Source organism: Lynx rufus, unplaced genomic scaffold (assembly GCF_022079265.1).
Source record: "Lynx rufus isolate CCGP_SWC_20201006 ecotype Redwood Valley unplaced genomic scaffold, mLynRuf1.p SCAF_19, whole genome shotgun sequence".
Lineage (NCBI taxonomy): Eukaryota > Metazoa > Chordata > Mammalia > Carnivora > Felidae > Lynx > Lynx rufus.
The window spans coordinates 15090510-15110505 of NW_025814833.1; the positions used below are offsets into that span (position 1 = coordinate 15090510).

Genomic DNA, 19996 nt, shown 5'->3' on the forward strand with positions numbered 1-19996 from the left:
GAACATCCAGCCTATTGTCCAAGGAGGAACGCGTGTGGCTCTTCCAGGCTCAGACTCAGGAAGATGTCGGACCTTTGACATCATGTGGTCCAACCCCCTATTTTATTTACTGGTGGATTGGAGGCTCAAGGAGGGGAAGTGGTGTGCCCGGGGCCACCATCCGGTCTGGTGCCCACCAACTCCTAGTCCAGTGTTCTTCTCAACCCCTCGCAGTGGGCACTGATGAAGACAAGGATGGTTCTGAGGCCCCACACAACCCTACATGGCCTTCTGCATTGTTGAAGAAAGAACAGTCAACTTAGTAAGATGTAAATATCAAAGACAAATACCAAAGTAAATACCAAAGACATTTGACAAGGGTTGAAGTCTCTGGAACTGATCAACTAACTCTGCGTAATATACACAAAAAGTTTTCTTTTTTCTTTTTAGTATTTATTTATTTTTTTCTTAAAAATTTTTCAAATGCTTATTTCTTTTTGAGAGAGGGAGAGACAGAGTGCGAGAGGGGGAGGGGCAGGGAGAGAGAGGGAGACACAGAATCCGAAGTGGGCTCCAGGCTCTGGGCCGTCAGCACACAGCCCGACCCAAGGCTAGAATTCACAAATCTGGAGAGCATGACCTGAGCCAAAGTCGGACGCTGAGCTGACTGAGCCACCCAGGCACCCCCCAAAATTTTTAAGTAAGAAAATGTTTGCTTGAACCAGACCGCCCTATACTCAACATGTTATATGATGAGTATATATGCATATGTATATGCGTATATATGTATATGAGTGTATATATAAATGTTATATCATGTTATATGATTATGTTAAATGACAAGTTTTCCTAATAATTCGTCTTCCACTACAAGGGTGATACTACAACCCAATGCGGGGGAAGGTGCTTACAGGGGCAGGGGCAGGCGCTGCCTAAGCCTACTGTCTGCCCGTGTTGACCCTCAGAACTAGACGGAATCAGTGTTTTGCTTTCTTCGGGTGTTTGGGGGCAAAGAGGGGGGAAATAGCTTGGCATTAAACTGCTCTCCCGGGCAAAATCAAGTCAAAGTCAAGGCCACCCTAAGGTTCTCCCTCCTCTACAGGCCAGGAGGAAATACTCATCTCCTTCAGGAGTTGTTCAGAAGCCTCTCCCCATAAATCTCACTTCACAGCGCTACAGAGAATTGGTAAATAATGGATGAACGATGTCATGAAATTGGCATTATCAGCTATGCTATGATCAGCTCTACAATTAAAACTCTCCCGTTATTTTGAATAATGTAAGCCCCAAGTGCAAACACAACTGGCAGGGGAGGCGGGGAGTCCAGGTGAAATGGAAGAAGAGAACTATGAGCTCTCCCTTGAGGGCGATTCACATGAGAACATACGGTTAGAGTTCTCTGTCCCTGGAGCTATGACGTTATCTGATTAAACTTGCTGTTAAATAGACCCCATTATCAAAGTTTAGATGCCACAGAGGCTTGTACTGGGGGAGCCTAATCAGTCCACCATCTGACCACTCACCAGGCATCTTGATTTACAAGCCAATAAAACTACAATATGCTTGCAATTCGGTCCATACCAGGAAACCCAACAGCTTGCCCTTGTGGCCCCTGTTAGGACATAGAACTTTCTAAGTTTTACCTCCTGTTACATGTTCCTTCTTCCTTTGAACATTACAACACACTTAGCTTTGAAGTATGAGTCGTGGGAATACTTTAGGTTGGCTTCATAATTTTGTCTTTTGTGTGCCCCAAGTGTGACTTGTCCTCTTGATCTAAGTCTCCTAGATTGTAATACCCTAAAAGGCAGGAGCCCTCTGCAAAAACCTTCCCCAAAGGTTATGCATCTAAGAGGGAGGAGGAGAGCAAAGGGCAAGATCCAGAATATTCTATCTCTTTCACTTAAGGAGACCAACTAGGGCACTGAGGGAGCATCGGGCAAGATGAGAACAAGTCCCATACCACAGGGTCACTTTCGAACAAGTTCCCTGGAGGCTGAGGAGAAAAGGCAAAGGAGCAGTTACTTTTGTGGCCCAATGTGGGCAACCTTAAGAAGTGTGTTATTTAATTCATAAATATATTCAGCTTTTTCAGACAAAGAGTGTAATTCTATAGCGATGCAGACTTACCATCTGCCGTTTGTTCTCGACAAGGTTTGATCCGATGATTCCAAGGAACGATCCAAAGCCGAGCTGCAAAGCAAGATGGCAAACATAGCATGTGGGAAGGTGGCCAGCCTGGCCACAAGATCGTTGCAGCTCCTGGATATGATTCAGGACAACGGAAAAGAACTGGGGTATAGATGCTAAAGCCACATGCAATTGTTACACAGATACAAGGTGTTCAATAAAAGTGCTTCCCCCACTATTTGCAAATTTTTTCCTCATAGAAATAAATCATACCTAAAAGCTACGAGTAAAGGTCAACCAGAGCGTTTCAGAGCCTGCCTATCTCAATGTCAATATCCATTACCTAGCGCGTGACTGGTGAGTCAGTAAGAGACATGTAACGGTGAAAAGCACACATTATATTCTGATCTGAATCTTTTTTTTTTTTTGAAAAGAGGCCTTCTACTCTGATGCATGGATTACAAAATGAAGATTTGAAATAGCAATTTTCGATGCATCCGGCACACTAATCAAACCCAGGAAGTACTTTAGAAATCAGCAAGCACCTTAACCTAGACTTAAAAAAAAAAAACCAACCCTATTTTTTGAAAGCTTGTATTTGTGGCTGACCCACTGCAATTTATGTTAGCACTTATTCACCTCTTCTTCCATCTCTGCTTCATTTATGGACAGAAAGCATTCATTAGAGGGTGAACAGAAATGGCAGCGTAAAACCCTGCAAAACAATTTCCCTGTCTAAGTGGATAGGATGATGGCTCAGTGTAGCGGGTCCCACTTTCCTCTCACTTCTGCCATTAGCGGACTGAGGTGGCCCGTCTAAGCTGAACACGATCACTAACGAAGGCTGCCGATAGGGGTAAAAACGGAAGAAGTAAAGAGTGGTGAGCATGGGCCAATAAATCTTAACACAAGCTCAGCAATGTAGTTGCGAGTCTCTTAACCTCACTAATGGTCCCGGTTTCCATCTGCAGCCTTACCATGGCTAACAGGGGCATCTATTTCAGTCTGAGGCCCCCCCAAGCCTTACACCTGTGGTTGGAAATCTAATGGCCTGGAGGGCGAGGCAGGAATGTGGTGGGCTGCCTGGGGGGGCTGGGTCGCTGTCTCAGAAACCCAAGGATGAAACGGAATGAAGGGAAGGAATGAATACAAGTTTCCAAGGACTCATTCTTCAGGGCCACTCAGCCAGCAACCCCTCTTGGGAAATAGAAGCAGAAGTGTATGAAGAGTATATCATGTGCCATCCAAGACTCTACTGAGAACATCCTCACTCAACAGGTAAACTACGCCCATCTCCCACCTGTTCTTATTTATTTGTTTGTTTGTTTAGAGAGGGAGAGAGTGGGGGAGAGGCAGAGAGAGAAACTCTCAAGCAGGCTCCTCATGGTCAGCACAGAGCCCGATGCGGGGCTGGATCTCACAAACCACCATGAGATCGTGACCTGAGCCGAAATCAAGAGTGGGACGCTTAACTGACTGAGCCACCCAGGCGCCCCAACACCTGCTCTTAGTTTAAATGTAATTGAAATGTGTTGTTTCATACAGTATACTGATTAAAACCTGGTTCTCACACCAGCCTGGCTTCCTGCCCCAGCTCTTCCACCTTTGTTTGTGGGATCTTGAACAAACTGATTGGTTTCTCTAAACCTCAGTCTCCGAATCTGGAAAATGGGGACTAGAGTGGTGGCTATCCCGTAGGGCTTTTGCAAGCACAAACCAGGATGATACATTGAAAGAACTTAGCACAGTGCTTGGCACACAGTAAGTACTCAGGAAATATTAATTATTGTTCTAGTGATTATTACCATTAAAAACTTTTTTTAATGTTTATTTATGTTTGAGAAAGAGAGACAGAGCACGAGCCAGGGAGGCAGAGAGAGGGAGACCTGGAATCCCAAGCAGGCTCCAGGCTCTGAGCTATCAGCACAGAGCCCAACACGGGGCTCCATCTCACGAGCTGTGAGATCATGACCTGAGTCGAAGTTGGACGCTTAACTGACTGAGCCACCCAGGCGCCCCTGATTAGTATCATTTTTGAAGACATTTAGTTTCTGAGCAACTCTAACCCAATTTGAGCTGGAAAATCTTATCATTGCTTGCTGTATTTCATAACACAGCTTCATGTTTTCTCTTATCCACACCTCCAATATATTCCACAGCTTTTATTTTTTAGGAAGAATTCCATGAATAGTTTGTGTTCATGGCACTCTGGACCACTTGTGGAGACTGTGAGAAAATCAGAGGCAGTCTCTTACATGGAAAATAAGTCCTTTGAGCAGCTTATCAGTTTCCACAGATATTCACTTAATGGTCTCCTGGACCCCAAAAGCAGTCTTGACCTTCAGACAGGAAGCAAAAAACCTCGTCATTCCTGGCACTCTCAAATAACTCTGATGGTAGTGGCCAGGAAGAGGTGGGCTGAAGCCTCATGGAATTGACTGGAAAGACAAGGCACTTGGGACCGAAGTCCCAGGTTAGACAGTTACTTTATCCAGTTCCCTTTTTTTCTTTCCATTCCATTCTAATCCACTCCGATTCATTCAACTTTCCAATATTCACTAAGCACTTGTGCCAGATAAACAGGATGTGGTCCCTGCCCTCCAGGGGCTCCTAGTCCAGTGAAGGAGAGACAAACTGTGGGTTAAGGACCGCAGGCAACATATAAACATAGTGCTACAGGGGAAGAGAATCATTCATTTTGTATTATATCCTTGGCTCTGCTATTTGTAAACTGTGTGACCTTGGGCTAGTCCCTTAACCACTCTGTGCTTCAGGTACCTCACTTATAAAATGCAAACCATGATGGTAACTACCACACAGGGCTGCTGTGAGGATTAAATGAGATAAAGTATGTAGTGTGACTTCTACTAGGTATATACCCAAAGAAAACAAAAACACTAATTCAAAAAGATACATGCAGCCCTCCATTTATTGCAGCATTATTTACAATAGCCAAGATATGGAGGCAATCTAAGTGTCCCCTGATAGACGAAGAGATAAGGGAAGATGTGGTATGTATACGCAGCCATAAAAGGGTGAGATCTTGCCATTTGTGACAACCTGGACGGACCTGGAGGGTGTTATGCTAAGTGAAGTAAGTCAGAGAAAGACAGATACCATATGATTTCATCATATGCAAAATCTGAAAAACAGAACACATGAATAAACACACAAAAAGCAGGGTCAGACCTATAGATACAGAAAACAAACTGGTGGTTCCCAGAGGGAAGGGGGGGTGTGGAGGATGAGCAAAATAGGTGCAGGGGAGTGAGAGACACAGGCTTCCAGTTATGGAATGAATAAATCATGGGAACAAAATGCACAGCATAGGGAATACAGTCAATAATATTATAATAACGTTGTACGGTGACAGATGGTAGCTATCCTCGTGGTGAGCACAGCACAATGGTTGAATCTCTATGTCATACACCTGAAACTAGCACAGCATTGTGTCAACTATACTCAAATAAAAGAAAACCTTTTTTAACAAAGTATGTGGTGTGACTTGCATGAGGTAGGATGCTAAATAAATGTTAAGTCTAAGATTTCACAGAGGAGGAGACATTTTAACATGGGGTCAAAGATAGGTGGAGATCACCAGGCAGGGAACTACTGTCTTTTGAGTCATGCTGGAAGAATTCACTCACCTGGATGACAGGCTGATGAACTCACCAGTGTTGCAAAAACTACCGTACATTTGAAAAGCATTTTAACTTAAAGCAACATGTGCCCTCTATTTTGGTCACAGTAACGCTATGGAGTTGGGTGGAGCTGATACGATTCCCATTTGATAGATAAGAAAATGGTGGCCTAGAGAATTGTATGGACTCATCCCCTCTTATAGCAAGTTACTGACAGGGCCAGGAGTCCACAGGTGCCCTGACCAACAGCTGGTGTTCTTTCAGCCACACTGTGCTGCATTTGTGGTGTGTCAGTAGAATAGTGACTTTCGTCACTTCCCCTCCCTCTCCAGGAAAGAGGTTCCCTGCAAGGATGGAGTGAAAAATCCTATCTGAGGAAGAGCTGAGGGGTTGAAAATAAAAAGGGGAAAATCAACAGAATTTCCTGAAAGTGGGCAGCTACTTCTAATCGACTGTTTACTTTCCTGAGACCCCAGAAAGGTAAGCTCTTTGGCTATCCCTCGAGAACTGCAGGGAATCATGGCAAGTGTAGGCCTTTGGACCTACATCTTGATTCCCCATTACCTGAATTTGCTTTGATTTGGCTGCCCTCCACTCGTTGAAGGAAAACACAAATCGTTAGACATCAAAGTCAGATTTAACGGCTCTTTTTGGACTGGGCCGATTCCCATTCACTGCACCGAGGCTCAGAAGGATTAGTCATTCAATACATGTTAATTGGACATTACTCTGTGGCAGGCACCGTGCTATATCTGTGATTTGGAGGCCAGAAGTAGGGGCGGGGGATATGATACTACAACCAATGAGACTCACCCTCAAGGAGCTATAATTAGGTAAACTGGTCCACAATTCCTTCCCATAATCCTGAAATCCACAAAGCTCTTAAAAACGAAAGGTTGGTTTTTTTCGTAACTAACTTGGTGGCAAAACCTTGAACTGATGTGAGATTATTTTACTATCTTTATCCACTTAGTATAAAAACTCGGTTTATTAGAGGAATATGAAAGTGCTTGATTATGGGGTTTTTCTCAACCCCCCTGGGATGTTAGATAATATAATATATGCACTGTATTATCCTTCTAAAATAAAAAAGAAATCTAGGGGCACCTGGATGGCTCAGTCCATTGAGCATCTGACTTCGGCTCAGGTCATGATCTCACGGTTCATGGGTTCGAGCCCCACACCGGGCTCGCTGCTGTCAGCCTGTCAGTGCAAGGCCCGCTTCGGATCCTCTGTCCCCCTCTCTCTGCCCCTCCCTCACTTGTGCTCTCCATCGCCAAAAAATAAATATTAAAAAAAAGAGGGGCGCCTGGGTGGCTCAGTCGGCTGAGCATCCAACTTCAGCTCAGGTCATGATCTCTCAGTCTGTGAGTTCGAGCCCCGCGTAGGGCTCTGTGCTGACGGCTCAGAGCCTGGAGCCTGCTTCGGATTCTGTCTCCCCCCCCCCACCCCTCCCCTGCTCACGCTCTGTGTCTCTCTGTCTCTCAATAGTAAATAAACGTTAAAATTTTTTTTAAAAAATATTAAAAAAAAGAAAGAAAGAAATCTAAATTCTCCAACACATCTGGCCCAAGGATTCAGCTAAGGGATCGGGGACCTGTAAAAACAAAACTGAGAATATGGCCCTACAGATGCCATAAAGCAGGATGTATTTTCCAGGAACCATGAGTAGGAGAAATCTATGGTAAGGAGTTCAAAGATGGCAGACGCCACTGTGGACCCCCGCGGTTGAAAAATGTCCTGCCTTGTCTTTAAGTTGGGATAGAACAGAGCATTTGGATAAACAGAAAGGAAACGCAGGGAGGACATTCCAGACCGGGGGAACAATGAAAATGACAGCAGCAAGGCAGAAAAATCCAAGTTGCGTTCAGGGCCATGAACTGACAGTTTTGGCAAAAGAGGGGGGAATGGGAGACCAGACCAAAAGGATCTTTGGAGTGCTGTGAATGACAAAACTAAGGAGGGAACAGGGAGCCAATGAAGGTTAGAACTTTACGGCATTACAAGTCTTACTTAGCAAATCCAGATTCAAGACCCATCTTTGAAATGTACCTTAGGGGTAGGAACTTTATTTTAGAATGATTTTATATTTTTGAGACATTTTCAACAAGAGGTGGACAAATTTCTCCCTGATTCACAATAAACTACAAACTTCCACCATCCAGAGCTCAGTATGTTTCCTTAGCATGCTTTAGTCTAAATTTTGTTGGATTTATCAAGAGTCTTTACATGTGAAGCTGAAGCCACATCTGCCTAAAGAAAGTTTCTGGGCCATTATTTTGAATGATCCCTGCTGTCTCAGTTTCCTACTATCCCACGGTAACTCTGATATAATTTTTCCATTAACTCACACACACACACCCCCACCTTGTGAACGGGGCTGAAACTCCTATTTTTTTTCTCCTAAAGAAAACCCAGGCTGGCATGGGTCTTAGCAGTACAACAACTGGGGAGAGGGTACAAGAATGAAAGATTTCCATGCTGATCAGGTGGCCAACCCCATCTTGTGGGTTGCTTGGGAAACACATTTAAAGGCTTCATTCTCCCGGATCGAAGGTTAAAGTGTTGCAGACAAGGAGCGCGCTCTCTCCCCTGCCCTTTTCAGCTTTATACAACAAGTGAGCCTCTTGCCTTTTTTAGGCCTCCGGTGTAAAAAGCTCACTGAACTCTTCTGGAATGGAATGCCTGGAACATTCGTGGATAGTAAAAATCCTAAACCAGTTTGTCTTTCTTCATCGGTTTTAAGTTTTTAAAAAAACTGCGCAGTTCCGCTTGGACAGATTAGCACCTTTAAAGATGCATACATGCATGTGTGTCTTAGGATGCTGGCACCACATTCTAGCTCAGATCAAGTAGCTCATGACCTATTCTAATGCACCTTGCTGTACAAGGGCACCTCGCTTGGCAAAATGAATATGCCCCAGAAAAGTTTCATGTGAGTTTGAGCTGTACAAATGTAATTATATTTTAAAATGCCCGAGTCTCTATATTTAAGTGAGTTGTATGTATAATAAGCCTTCTTTTAATGTAATAACTGCTCCCTAATTTGTCTGTTTTGAAATTTTGAATTCTCATTTATTGTTAAAGCATTTAACCAGCAGAGCTAACCCCAAAACATCAGAGTTCCAAGTAGCCTGAAATTTTTCACATTGCTATACACTGATCATTTATATTCAGAGTGACCAATTTGCCAGTATGGAATCTTAAAATGCCTGGGTTTATTGCTGAGCATATTTTATTTATCGGGTTTTAGTCCTCCAAGTGGTTGCCGGTTCATTCGAATTAGGCTCCCCTGGGGTATTTAGTAAAATGCAGATTCAATTTGTATTACTTTTCCAATCAAAATTAGCTCATCAAAAGGAAATTCAGGTTCCTGGGCCATACAGAACCTACCAAACCAGAATCTCTGGGGGTAGGGACCTGAGGTCTGCATTTCCCACAGCTTCATCTGGTCATTCTTCTGCACACCAAAGTAGGGAAACCACTGGCTTAGAGTTTATACAGTACCTACCTCTCTAATAACCAAACGGGTCAATGAGCGAAAGCATCCCACTCCCGGATAAATCTGGATTGTCAGGCACACGCTGTTTCAGAGGCCTGAGTCGTCACTGAATTTGTTACAACATGATTTGACCTCTAAACCCAAATGGATTTTTCTGCCTTTCAATCTGCAATCTTCCCCATTCACTTTCTATAATTAAAACCCATTTTAAAGAAACAAATCTACAGGAACTCTAAGAGCACATTTTTAAAGGGTAAACCATGGGGCACACTGTCTGTTAGGGATGGTTCTCCTCTTAACATTTCCATATTAGCTTTTAGTGACACACACACACACACACACACACACACACACACAGGCACGCACCCCTTCAACTTCCCGAGCTTGCTGAACATCAGGTACTCGAATACCAACAATCATGCGCCCTCCTTCCTTTGTTCATGCATTCCAACCTAGCCACCCACAGGCAGCTATTCTACAGAGCAGGTTCATAGCCACTGTTCTAGAATAGGAGTTCCTACTCTTAAATGACAGGGAAAATACCTTTGCCTCACCCATGGGGAGTCTGACTCTCGGCTTTGAGCATCTGTTCATCCGTCAGAAATATTTTACAAAACGCAGCTACCTGAAGCACACAAAGTCACACAGACCCTATAAATTGCTTTTCCAAGCCACCAAAATGCAATCTTACCTCCCCCGTCCTCCTCGCCCCCCTCGCTTGTGCTTAAAAATAAAACCCAATTCTGCTGACAACTGGTTTTCTTGCCTCACCACAGGAAGTGGACCGGGCGAGTTCTCACATCACACATTTAACAGAGGGCACCAAACGGGTGTCTGTGGGACACCTGCCCTTGGCTGGAGGGAGCCCTGCCTGCCCAAGAGCGGCGAAGGAACTTCCCAGGCAGCCTGTGGGAGGTGGGAGGCACGTCTGGCGCCAGCCAGCTAGGGCTATTGAGGAGGCTGACTGTGGAATCCGTGGCCTAGGCAACCCTCGTCAGGCTTGGTCACTCGCAGCAGCTTGGGCTTGTCAAAGACATCCATCTTTAATCCTTTCCTCTCCCTTGACTTCTCTCTCCAACCCCACCTCTTCAAAAAAAGAAAAAAGAAAAACAACAACAACACAAACACATCTGACCTCTTTGCTGTACTAACTGTACATAAAAGAACCATCCTAAACTTCCAAACTTCCTCCCTGTTCTCTACAATCACTTACAATTGACAAGTTATATAATTGATGGTGAAAATATGACCCTACCTCTAGGGTTAGGCTTTTGGGATCAGCAGCCGTGTGTGTGTCGATCCAAATGAGGCTCATGTTTGTTTTTGTTTCTCTTTCCTCTTCTTTTCCCCAGATTTATTGAAGTATAAATGACAAAAGAAATTGTATCTATGTCACGTATACGACACGATGATTTGCTATAAAATGAGGCTTTGTATGTCAAGAGTTCAGTGGTTTCCAGAGCGGATCCCACGCACCCTGGTGATGGATACAACAATCCACTGATGTACACTAAGAAACCATTCGAACTCTTATTTCCTATTTATTGTTTATCTAAACTAGTAAGAGACATTAAGCGGTACAAATATTCAATAAACAGACTGTCACTGGCGCCCTCCCCCGGTGTGAATGTCAGATAACAAGGTCAGCCCGTCTTGCAGGGAGGAAAAGGCAAGATCCCAGCAGCAACCAGTTGATGGCGGGGCTTTTGACGTGTGCCCGGATTGCGTTATCTAGCTTTAACCAAACTGGTCCCTATCAAATGGACAGGTGGTTTGGAAAGGCTCCTGTTGAGAAACCGCAAATTGAAGATGACCCTAATAATGTAAGTAAGCAGAAGCGAGCCACAAGAAAATGGCACAGTTGACACTTGTCTCGGGATGAGCTTTTTGTCAGCTACGCAGTGGGATCGACATTAAAAAAACAATGACGCCACGCTGTATGGTGACAGACGGCAGCTACGCTTGCGGTGAGCACAGCATAACATGGAGAGATGTGGACTCACCATGTCGTACACCAGAAAGTAGTGTGATATTGTGTGTCGACTCTACCCCAATTTGAAAATTTCCAAAAATGATGCCCACGGTACCCTAATTGTACCTGATAAGTCAGCCAAAACTGTTCAAAATGATCTAGCGGGCTACTGGAAATAAGGATTCATAGCCACTACCTTTGATGACCGACTTCATGCGAAGTGTATGTCATTCTTTGAAGTTAGCATGAGGATAATAAAAGTTATTTCTTTTGAATCTAATTCTTGAATTTCCATGTCTGTATGTTTTAAGAACATGTATAAAACCTGTAAATGGATAAATATACCTATCTTAGAAGTAAATGTTCCACATGTGTTTCCTGATAGGAATGCAGGCTCACTTTGGAGGTCAGCGCTGACAGTCAGAGTGTCAAGCCGTCGTCAGGTTTCAAGTAGGGTCAGGTGACGCCTGTTATACGTGGGAAAGCAGGTGCCCAGAAAGAAAGGAACCTTAGCCTAAAGCTAACCCTGCTGGTTGGTGACACCTTGTAGACCAGAAAACCACGGGCCTAAAGGGGCGAGGTGACTTGCTCAGCAGCACACTGCTAATTAGGGACACAGCTGGGATTCCTCTGACTCGCAGTCCAGTGCTCTTCTTAACGGGCCCAGAGTTTCCTCTCTGTACACATACAGAGAAATATACAGGAGGAAACCCGAGCAAACACTGGAAACTCAGACAGTCAAAAACCCTCCGAGTAGAACCCGAAAGACCGCAGCCAGCAAGCCCCTGAGACCTACCTAGGCCTTTTATACTTACAATAACTCCCGGGTAATAACCTCCGACGGTCACATTCTGGGTCCTGGTGGTTGCGGCAAGGCCCACCGTGAGAATCAACACCGACACAATAAGCAGAGTCACGGTGACATAGATGGAGTTTCGTTTCCTTCGATTGAAGGCTCCTGAAAGCACACAGAGAAACTGAAGTGGTTCATTTTGGCCGGAGAAGGGCACGGACTTAAAGGGAAAAATCACTGGGAAGGTCTTCCTTTCCTACCCCAACTGGTAGCTGGGGTTATCTCTGGGGAGGGGAATTATGGGGAAGCGATGGAGCTTCCGGTATTTTGCAATCATCAGGTGCCACGTTTACAAGAAGAAAAAAATATATATACATGTATATATATCCGGTTTGAAAATGAACAGACGGCATCTTAGCAGTTACATTAAAAAAAAAACCCCACAACAAATTTTGTGCTTTTGCCATTCCATGAAAGATGTGTCGTACCCACTTAGTAGAGTGTTTTTTAAGGCCAAATTACAAGGCCTATGATAAATGGGAAGTGTACGCATGGAGGCATTAAATGAAAATATTTTAAAGCCAAAATGCAACTAAGAAGGGTTATTTTTTATAAGCCGGAGATATGAAATTTCATTTTCAGTGTAAATATCACAACCAAGCCAGTTACTGGGATTCTTTTTTTCACTTATTTCTGACATTTGCCACCTCGCGTATAAACTTTAAAATGGTGTGTTGGCAAGATTTGTCACATAACAAATGTGTGTAATAAAGTAAGTGTTTGGAGGCCATTAGTCCACAAAGATATGTATCGGGGGAGGTAGATGGGGAAGATTATACCTTACACACATTTAGGCCTATGTGAGGGTGACATAAATATTATAAATGACAAGAAACCCGTTCTCCTACTCAGTGCTTATCAGACACGATAGCGCAAACCAATATTTTTTTTTCCGAAAACAGGCTTATTAAGTCAGATAGAAAAATGGTATCGAGACTCGCTTTTGAATATGATTTTTTGGGAAAGGAATCGAGCACCGCTCCGCGCGCCGCCGTTGTTTCCCCAGCGAGGGGAAGGGACTCCCCACGGGGGCCACCGGGGATGAGTTCTCACCTCTGCGTTCCGGGAAACCAAGCGAGTGGGGGGAGTGGTAGGGGCGTCCAGTTCTCTAGTGAGACGGATGAAGCGGCGGGGAGCCTTACGATGGGGGTCACCCACCCATGTGGCTTGGCTGGCGTTTAGGGGCCCAAAGAGGCCCCCAGAAGCCGCTCCCGGGACCCCACCGTCCCGGGAGGCCTCACTTCGGCCTCAGGGCAGTAGCCGCCTCTGAAGCCGCCCAGACCGCACCACTGGGAAGGAGAGGAGCGGGGACGAAGGACGGGGGAGGGAGGCGAGACAAGCAGCGAGACCCCGAGGCCAGGAGGGCAGAGGGCAGGGCTGCGGCCGGGCCCGCGCAGCCCCCAGCAGTTCCGCCCTCCCGGGTGGACGGAGCGCGCCACCCCGGGTTCGCTCCACCGTCCATCTTGTCTTCCCCGGGGCCGTCCCCGCCGAGGGCTCCAAGGGAGGTGGGAGGGGCCGGCGGTCTCCCCTGACGTCAGCCTGGAAAGTGAGCGACGTGACTCATCAGGGTCATTTCTAATGCGATCCCGCTCTAAGACACATTGCAATGTAGAAGGGGCTGGAGCGCTTGTAGGCACCCCGATCTCGCCCTGGGAGGCGAGGCAGGGAGACTTGGGAGATGAAGGCTCCTCTCCAGTGGGGCCCGAGTCCAGCCTCCACGGTGAAGAGCATAAAGGACCACTGGGGACACCTGTGACATCAGGGCCCTTCGTGAGAGAGGGCTATTTGGGATGCAAATGGCGGGCTGACTGGTGGAAACACCGAGAGCAGAGCTGCGGACTGCGGGGGGTGGGGGGTGGGTGAGGGGGGCAGGATTTATTTTCTGTTCGCCCGGAGGTTAGTTAGCCTCCGTCTGGATCTCGAGGGGTTCCTTTAAATGAGTGTCTAAACCAGGGTCCTTGAGTCTGTTTGTTGATAGATGCTTCCCGGTGAACAGAGGGGCTCTAACATAAACCTACCTACCTCGCCTTCCATTCTGTCTGCCTTCTTGTCGCTCACCCCATCTGAGCCCTCCCCTGCCTCAAATTAGCAAAACGCAGTGAGGAAACATCTGGAGCCGCCAGGGGTATCTTTGTGACGCACGAAAAGTGTCTCAACACCTCACACAGAAAACATATAACTTTAGAGACTAAATTGAGGGAGTGTGTGTATGGTCTTTCTAATTTTTTTGGTATCACTCGCCTGCCCACTCCTTCCCTGCCAAGTGGCTTTAAATCCTATTCACAGCTCTTGGGTCTCCTTTGCAAATATCACTCTAGCTCTTAAAAGCACAGGAGCCAGGTCAGAAAAGTGACTCAGCAAACCACATGGTGTCATTTGAAAATCTATTTTTTTTTTTCTCCTGCTTGAGAACCTGAATTGAAAATCCAGTTGGTTGAGAAACCCAGGCAAAGATCCTACAGATTTCCAGGGGCCTTGCCTCCAAATAGGATTTGTTTTGAGAAGTCCCATGAAAACTCTCTCATCACTAGGTTGAATATCTATTCTCTGTCCCCCCCACACCCTCCCCCAAGTCACTCCCTACTTTACACTATAAGGACTATAATTGTGGAAGATGAAATTATTTCTAGTTGTACTTGGGGAGTTGACCATCATAAGGAACTGCGGGGTGAATGCTTTTGAAAAGTGAAGAGTCACCTCTCCATTTATCTTTAGTGTCAATTTGACTTAAAAGTCACATCTGCTTAGAGCAGATGAACGTTCTCTGAACGTGTGGTCCAGGCTACTAAAGGTAAACTGTTTCCGTTTAGGACATATTCCTGGTGGTTGTTTCATCTTAGAAGGAAGCCCTATTCTTATTAGGGTACAGTTTTGGGGCCTGCCCTAGATGTTCCCGCGAACACAGGAACATCTGATTCCGACTTTGTTTAGTTAATCAACATATCAAAAAACTTCGGATACCAGGAGGTACTTAAATAAAGCAGGAGGTACCAGAAAACAGTGCCTATCGTAGTGGTTGATACTTAGAGAGCAGTCAATACTTGTTGAATAAACCAGAGGCAACATATCAGAATGTCTTCCCTTCTAATCAAAAAGGCATGCGGGGAATTGTGTGAATAAATATAAGCTGTGTTCATAGGATTGATTTTTTAAATTAAGGTATACCTGACGGGTCCCCAGAACTAAAAGCCTCTGGTCAACTAATGTCACAAAACCCCAATGTCCCTCACTAGCCCGACGACTTGGCGCCCAGTAGGTTTCTGTTTGAACAACGACAGCCACCCCTGCAACCAAGAGCAGTGGGAGAGTCTGAAATCCCGTCATGGGCATTGCCTGCCCCCCTTCCGCCCCCAGCAGCTTCCCTGCAGAGCTACTGCGGCCCTCCCTCTCTGCAGTGCCCCACCTCCACCCCAGATTCGTGACGACCAGGATACTCAGCTCTAGAAGCGCCCAATTATTTGCTGCCTCCACCCTTCCAGATACAGCCTGGTTTCCCCCCTGGTCAGATCCCCCACCTGCACTGCGGTCTTTGAATCTGAGTCCCTCCCTTCCCCTAAAACCTGCTCAAAACTAACCTCCTCCAAAAGTTTTCTTACCAAGCTCACTCTATTCTAATCGCTCATTATTTCATGTCCCTGAATTCCTGTATACCTTACTCAATACATATATCAATGGTAAATTGATTACCCTTGTAAATTGGGGGTCTGGCACACAAGTCATATGATAAATCCAGGTCCAAGATGGTGTATATGACAGGAACGAAGATGTGGGTTGCCAGAAGGTGGGATGATTGTCTCTGCTTACTCCTGTTTTACCTGTACGAGCTCTTGATGACCCCCTTGATTACAGGGTGTGTAATCGCTATCGGCGTGCAGCAAGGACAGGGGCCCAGTAGCCTGTCCTATACACCATGTTGTTGACGACTGGCTAATTTGGAGGGCTCATCTTTTGAACCAGTTAGGATTTGCTTACCTGAGTCAGCTTTGCCACACAGGGAGGGTCCCAGGAAGTCCCAGCCTTGCACATCGGTGGAAACAGGTGCCTGCCCACGCAAGAGCCTCAAGGCCGTCAATCTCTCAATCATTTTCTTAAGGGTGCTGATATCCTGCGTCCCCCCCCCGCCCCCACCCCGCCTCTGGCAGTTCTTTGATCAGAGATGTCCCAGGTCACTGGTGAATTACAAATGTGTTATTTGGGAGAGGAGTGCCCGCTGTAGTAGAGGTGCCTTAGCGCCTGGGGGCGGTGTTGCCAAAAGGGAGAAGGGGGTTTGCTGGAAGGGGATGCAGGGGCGCCGGAGTCAAATTACCATCTTCATAGTGCCAAGCGCCTGCTCCGCTCCAAGCCTTGTACTAACCGCTCATCCCCAGGCAGCCAGGAAACGTAGATGCAGGCACCTTGGTGCAGTGTGTGTCTTAAATTTTACTGTTTGGGCTGCAGTTGTGTCTTGCCTGCAGAGGGAATCCCCTCAGAAATGCTGCCCCTTGGGGGCTGAAACACAACCCCCCCACTTCCACCCCCCCCACCCCCCATGCAAGGGAAGGTGGCGTTGCCAGAGCTGAGTTAAGTGGGAGTAGCTCCTAAATAGCCTAGACGCTGATTCAGGCCTGGGTTGTGCGGGACCCGAGCCAGGGAACTCCGGGGAGGCTCCCCTGTCCAAACTGGAAATCCAGGGTTACCACTCGACTCAGGAATTTGCTAGTGCCCTGGGTCTGCAGACTTTACAAAGCGGGATGCGTGGAGCAGGCTCGCGCGTCTATGAGGGATCTAGGATTCTTTTCCCCGCAGTGTAGAGTCTGGGCTGGGAGAAGCCCACTCAGCTTCTTGTTGCGCAGACCTTTCGGGAAACGCCAAGATTGGCTGAGGGCCCCCGGGAGCCCAAGAAAGAACTCTCTTCATCTTGTTTCCCAGCCCACAGAGCCATGTGCCAAGTAGCAACGTTTTAAGCCCCGGGCCCCTAACCTGCCCACTCCCCCACTGGCAGACGGCCAGACGCGGGGGCGGGCTTTGCAGGTGGTTGTGGCCCACTGCGGGAATGGGCGCTGCGGGCCCTCGCACTCTTCCACCCGGCCCTCCCTGGCGCAACAGTCTGGCGTCGGGGAGCCAGGGGCTGCGCTGGCGCCACAGCTGGCCAAGGTGAGGAGTGCATTCTGTGTGCCTGTGTGCGCGTGCGTGTGTGTGTGTGTGTGTGTGTGTGTGCGCGTGTGCGTGTGTGTGTGTGTGTGTGTGTGTGTCGTGTTAGAAAGACAGCTGGGGGGAGTCTGGTACTGCTGGGTTCTGGATTCGGACCCAAGTCCTTGGCCTCATTTGGACCACGTTGCAAATGACTACACCCTTAAAAATAAAAAAGAGCAAATTCTCATACTGCATATGCAAAACCATTGAAAATACGAATCTTCTCACCATCTAGGAGATGACACTTTCTGGGGTCCCTCCGGTGAACGAATTCTGTGGAGACCGGGCCTTCTGCAGGCAGTAAGGAGCTCACACAGGGGGTTCAACCCTCTCCCCGCCCCCTCCTTTTGAGATGTTCCCGCAAATTCATCGGAGAAGACCTGAGCAGATTGGATGGCAGGAATTCGGGACGGAGGAAATTTGCAGAATGTAAAGTATGTTGGCAAGAGATAATTCGATTACGTTAAAGTGTACCCGAGGCGAATTTTAAGATTAGGTGGGATCATGGTTTGACAATCTCCTCCCGTTCTCCTGGGCTCCAAATTAATTTCTCCGCCCAGTGAAATCATAGGGCTTGGGAAGGTGCCTAACAGCTGAGGGGGACTGGGTTTGTGTTTTGTTTGTAACTACCAAAAAGCAGCTTCGAGGGGCAGCCAAGTTGGTGCCTGATTTGATCAGCTGTCCCCCAGGTTTGATGAGGAAAAGTGTTGAACCAAATCAGGCTAGTGGGTCTCCCCCCCCCTCCACTCCACCCCGAGAGGGAAAGCGCTACTTCAGAAGATGCGCGGGCTCGCGCTCGCTCTTTCTTTCTCGCGCTCTCACTCGTCTCTCCCCCCCCCCAACCTCTTTTTTCACACTCACGCACATTCCGTGCATTTGGAGCAGAACAGGAATCAAATTCAAGGAATGTTGATCCTGCCGCTGCAGACTGCAGGGCTGGGCTGTCTTGAGTGATTCCTTAGGAATTCCCCTCCCGCGAACCCCCCTCCTCCCCCCCCCGCCCATCCCCCAGGGTTGCGCAAACCCCCCCACCAGCGAGGTGCAAGTCTGCCCCCACCAACACCACTGCAGCTCTGAATTTCTGGGCAGCTTCGACAGAGTTGGGAGGGGGCGAGGACTCTGCTTCTCCTAATTGTCGTTAGTCGTGAGCTCTTAGAAGTGACGGGGACTTTGCAAAGAGGGAGCGTCGAATGGAAAGCGAGGGCGCAGGTTGCAGGGAAGTGTTTGGATCTCCAGACAGCTGGAATTTACCACCAGCTGCAAGTCTGTCGGCGCCCGCACACAAACACGCACACACCCGCACTCCGGGGCAGGGATACTCCGACGCAAGCTTGGCGCTCCAGTCTCCGCGCGTCGCCCCCGCCCCCGCTGGGCCGCTCCCCTGGGGCTCTGGTCGGCGACCCAGACGCGGGGGAGCTCGGACCCCCTACCTGGCCCCGCTTCCCGCTCCCCGGCTCTCGGGAGCGGCCGGGGCGCTTGTGGTCCAGAGGGCAGCGCACTCACCCCAAGCTGCCGCCGCCCCTAGGAAGGGCGGCTGGACTTACCCATGGAATCGGGCAGGGACATGTCGCTGGACCGCTGCTGAGTCAGGGACTGATGCATGGTGAAAGCTGCCCTGTGGCCCCGGCCCCCGAAGCTGCTTCACGCGCCCCCGGCTCAGGGCGCCCCGCAGAGCATCCTACTCCGCGGCTGCCGCTCCCCGTCCCTCCAGAGAGCAGAGAGAGACTGCCTCTGGTTGCGAGCTGCAGCCCAAGTGCCGCCTCCCCCTCCCTTCCCCTCTTCTCCCTCCCTCCTCTTCTGCCTCCCTCTGCTCCGGGAGGCAGCAGCATTGGCGGTCCGAGCGGCGGCGTGCGCTTGCGCAAGACCCCCCCACCCCTCCCCCTCGGCCCCCCCATCCTAGTTATCCACCTCCCAGCCTCCCAAGCCAGACAGGGAGCCGTTTTAGCCCCTTGGGGCCAGGGCTGCGCAGAGAAAGAGGGGGAGGCTACAGCCTGGGGCCAACCGGCCTTCTCTGTAGTTTGGAGAGAGGGTCTTGGGCAAGCATCCTGTTCTAGGATTTATAACTGTGGAGGGGGCAGAGTCAGAGGTTCAGGGCTGATGAATACACACACACACACACACACACACACACACATTCACGCGCGCGCGCGGGCGCACACACACACACACACACATTTGTGCAGGTTTGGTCTTAGTGCTTCCAGAATGACATAATGGAGCTGGAGATGATCCAGAGAAGGGCCACTCTACAATCAAGGGGATGGGGGAGGGTAGAGGGGGCTGCCATATGAAGATAGATTAAACAAACGCAGACTCTTTAGTCTAGAAAGATGAAGGCTGGGAAGGGATGTGACCAGCGTGTATAAAATTATGCAGAGATGGAGAGAGGGAACACAGCCTTATTCACCAGATCTGAGAATTCTAGAACCAACAGCCCCCTAAGAGCTAGAAGGAGTTTCAGCTAAAGCAAATATGACTCGGCATCAGCACCACCCCGGTTTGTGCTTCTGGTCAAGATGCTTTTATGTCGATGATCTCATTTTCTCATCACAAGAGCCATGCAAGGCAGGAAGAGGAAGTATCAATACTCCCATTCTACAGATGAAGAAACTGCATCTCCGAGAAGGGATGAACACTTCCTGCAGCCACTAGGCCAGTAAGTGGCAGAGGTGGGATTTGAACATAGATCTGTTGGACTCCCAGGTTAGTGCTCTTCCTATGGTGGCAGCTGAAAAGAAATATTACTC

At 47.9% G+C, this 19996-nt stretch overlaps 1 protein-coding gene across 3 annotated transcripts in view; it reads right to left on the bottom strand.

Moving 5' to 3' along the window:
- TMEM255A (transmembrane protein 255A) overlaps positions 1-18985 on the bottom strand; it is a 56377-nt gene extending 37392 nt beyond the window's left edge. For all 3 annotated transcript variants that reach the window (XM_047082070.1, XM_047082072.1, XM_047082071.1), the window contains exons 1-3: positions 18794-18985; positions 12040-12182; positions 2110-2172 (exon numbers count right to left, since the gene is read on the bottom strand). In XM_047082070.1, the coding sequence (XP_046938026.1) occupies positions 2110-2172; positions 12040-12182; positions 18794-18851 (264 nt within the window). In that variant the 5' untranslated portion in view covers positions 18852-18985. The remainder of the gene's footprint in view (positions 1-2109; positions 2173-12039; positions 12183-18793) is intronic.
- Between the last annotated feature and the right edge of the window lie 1011 nt (positions 18986-19996).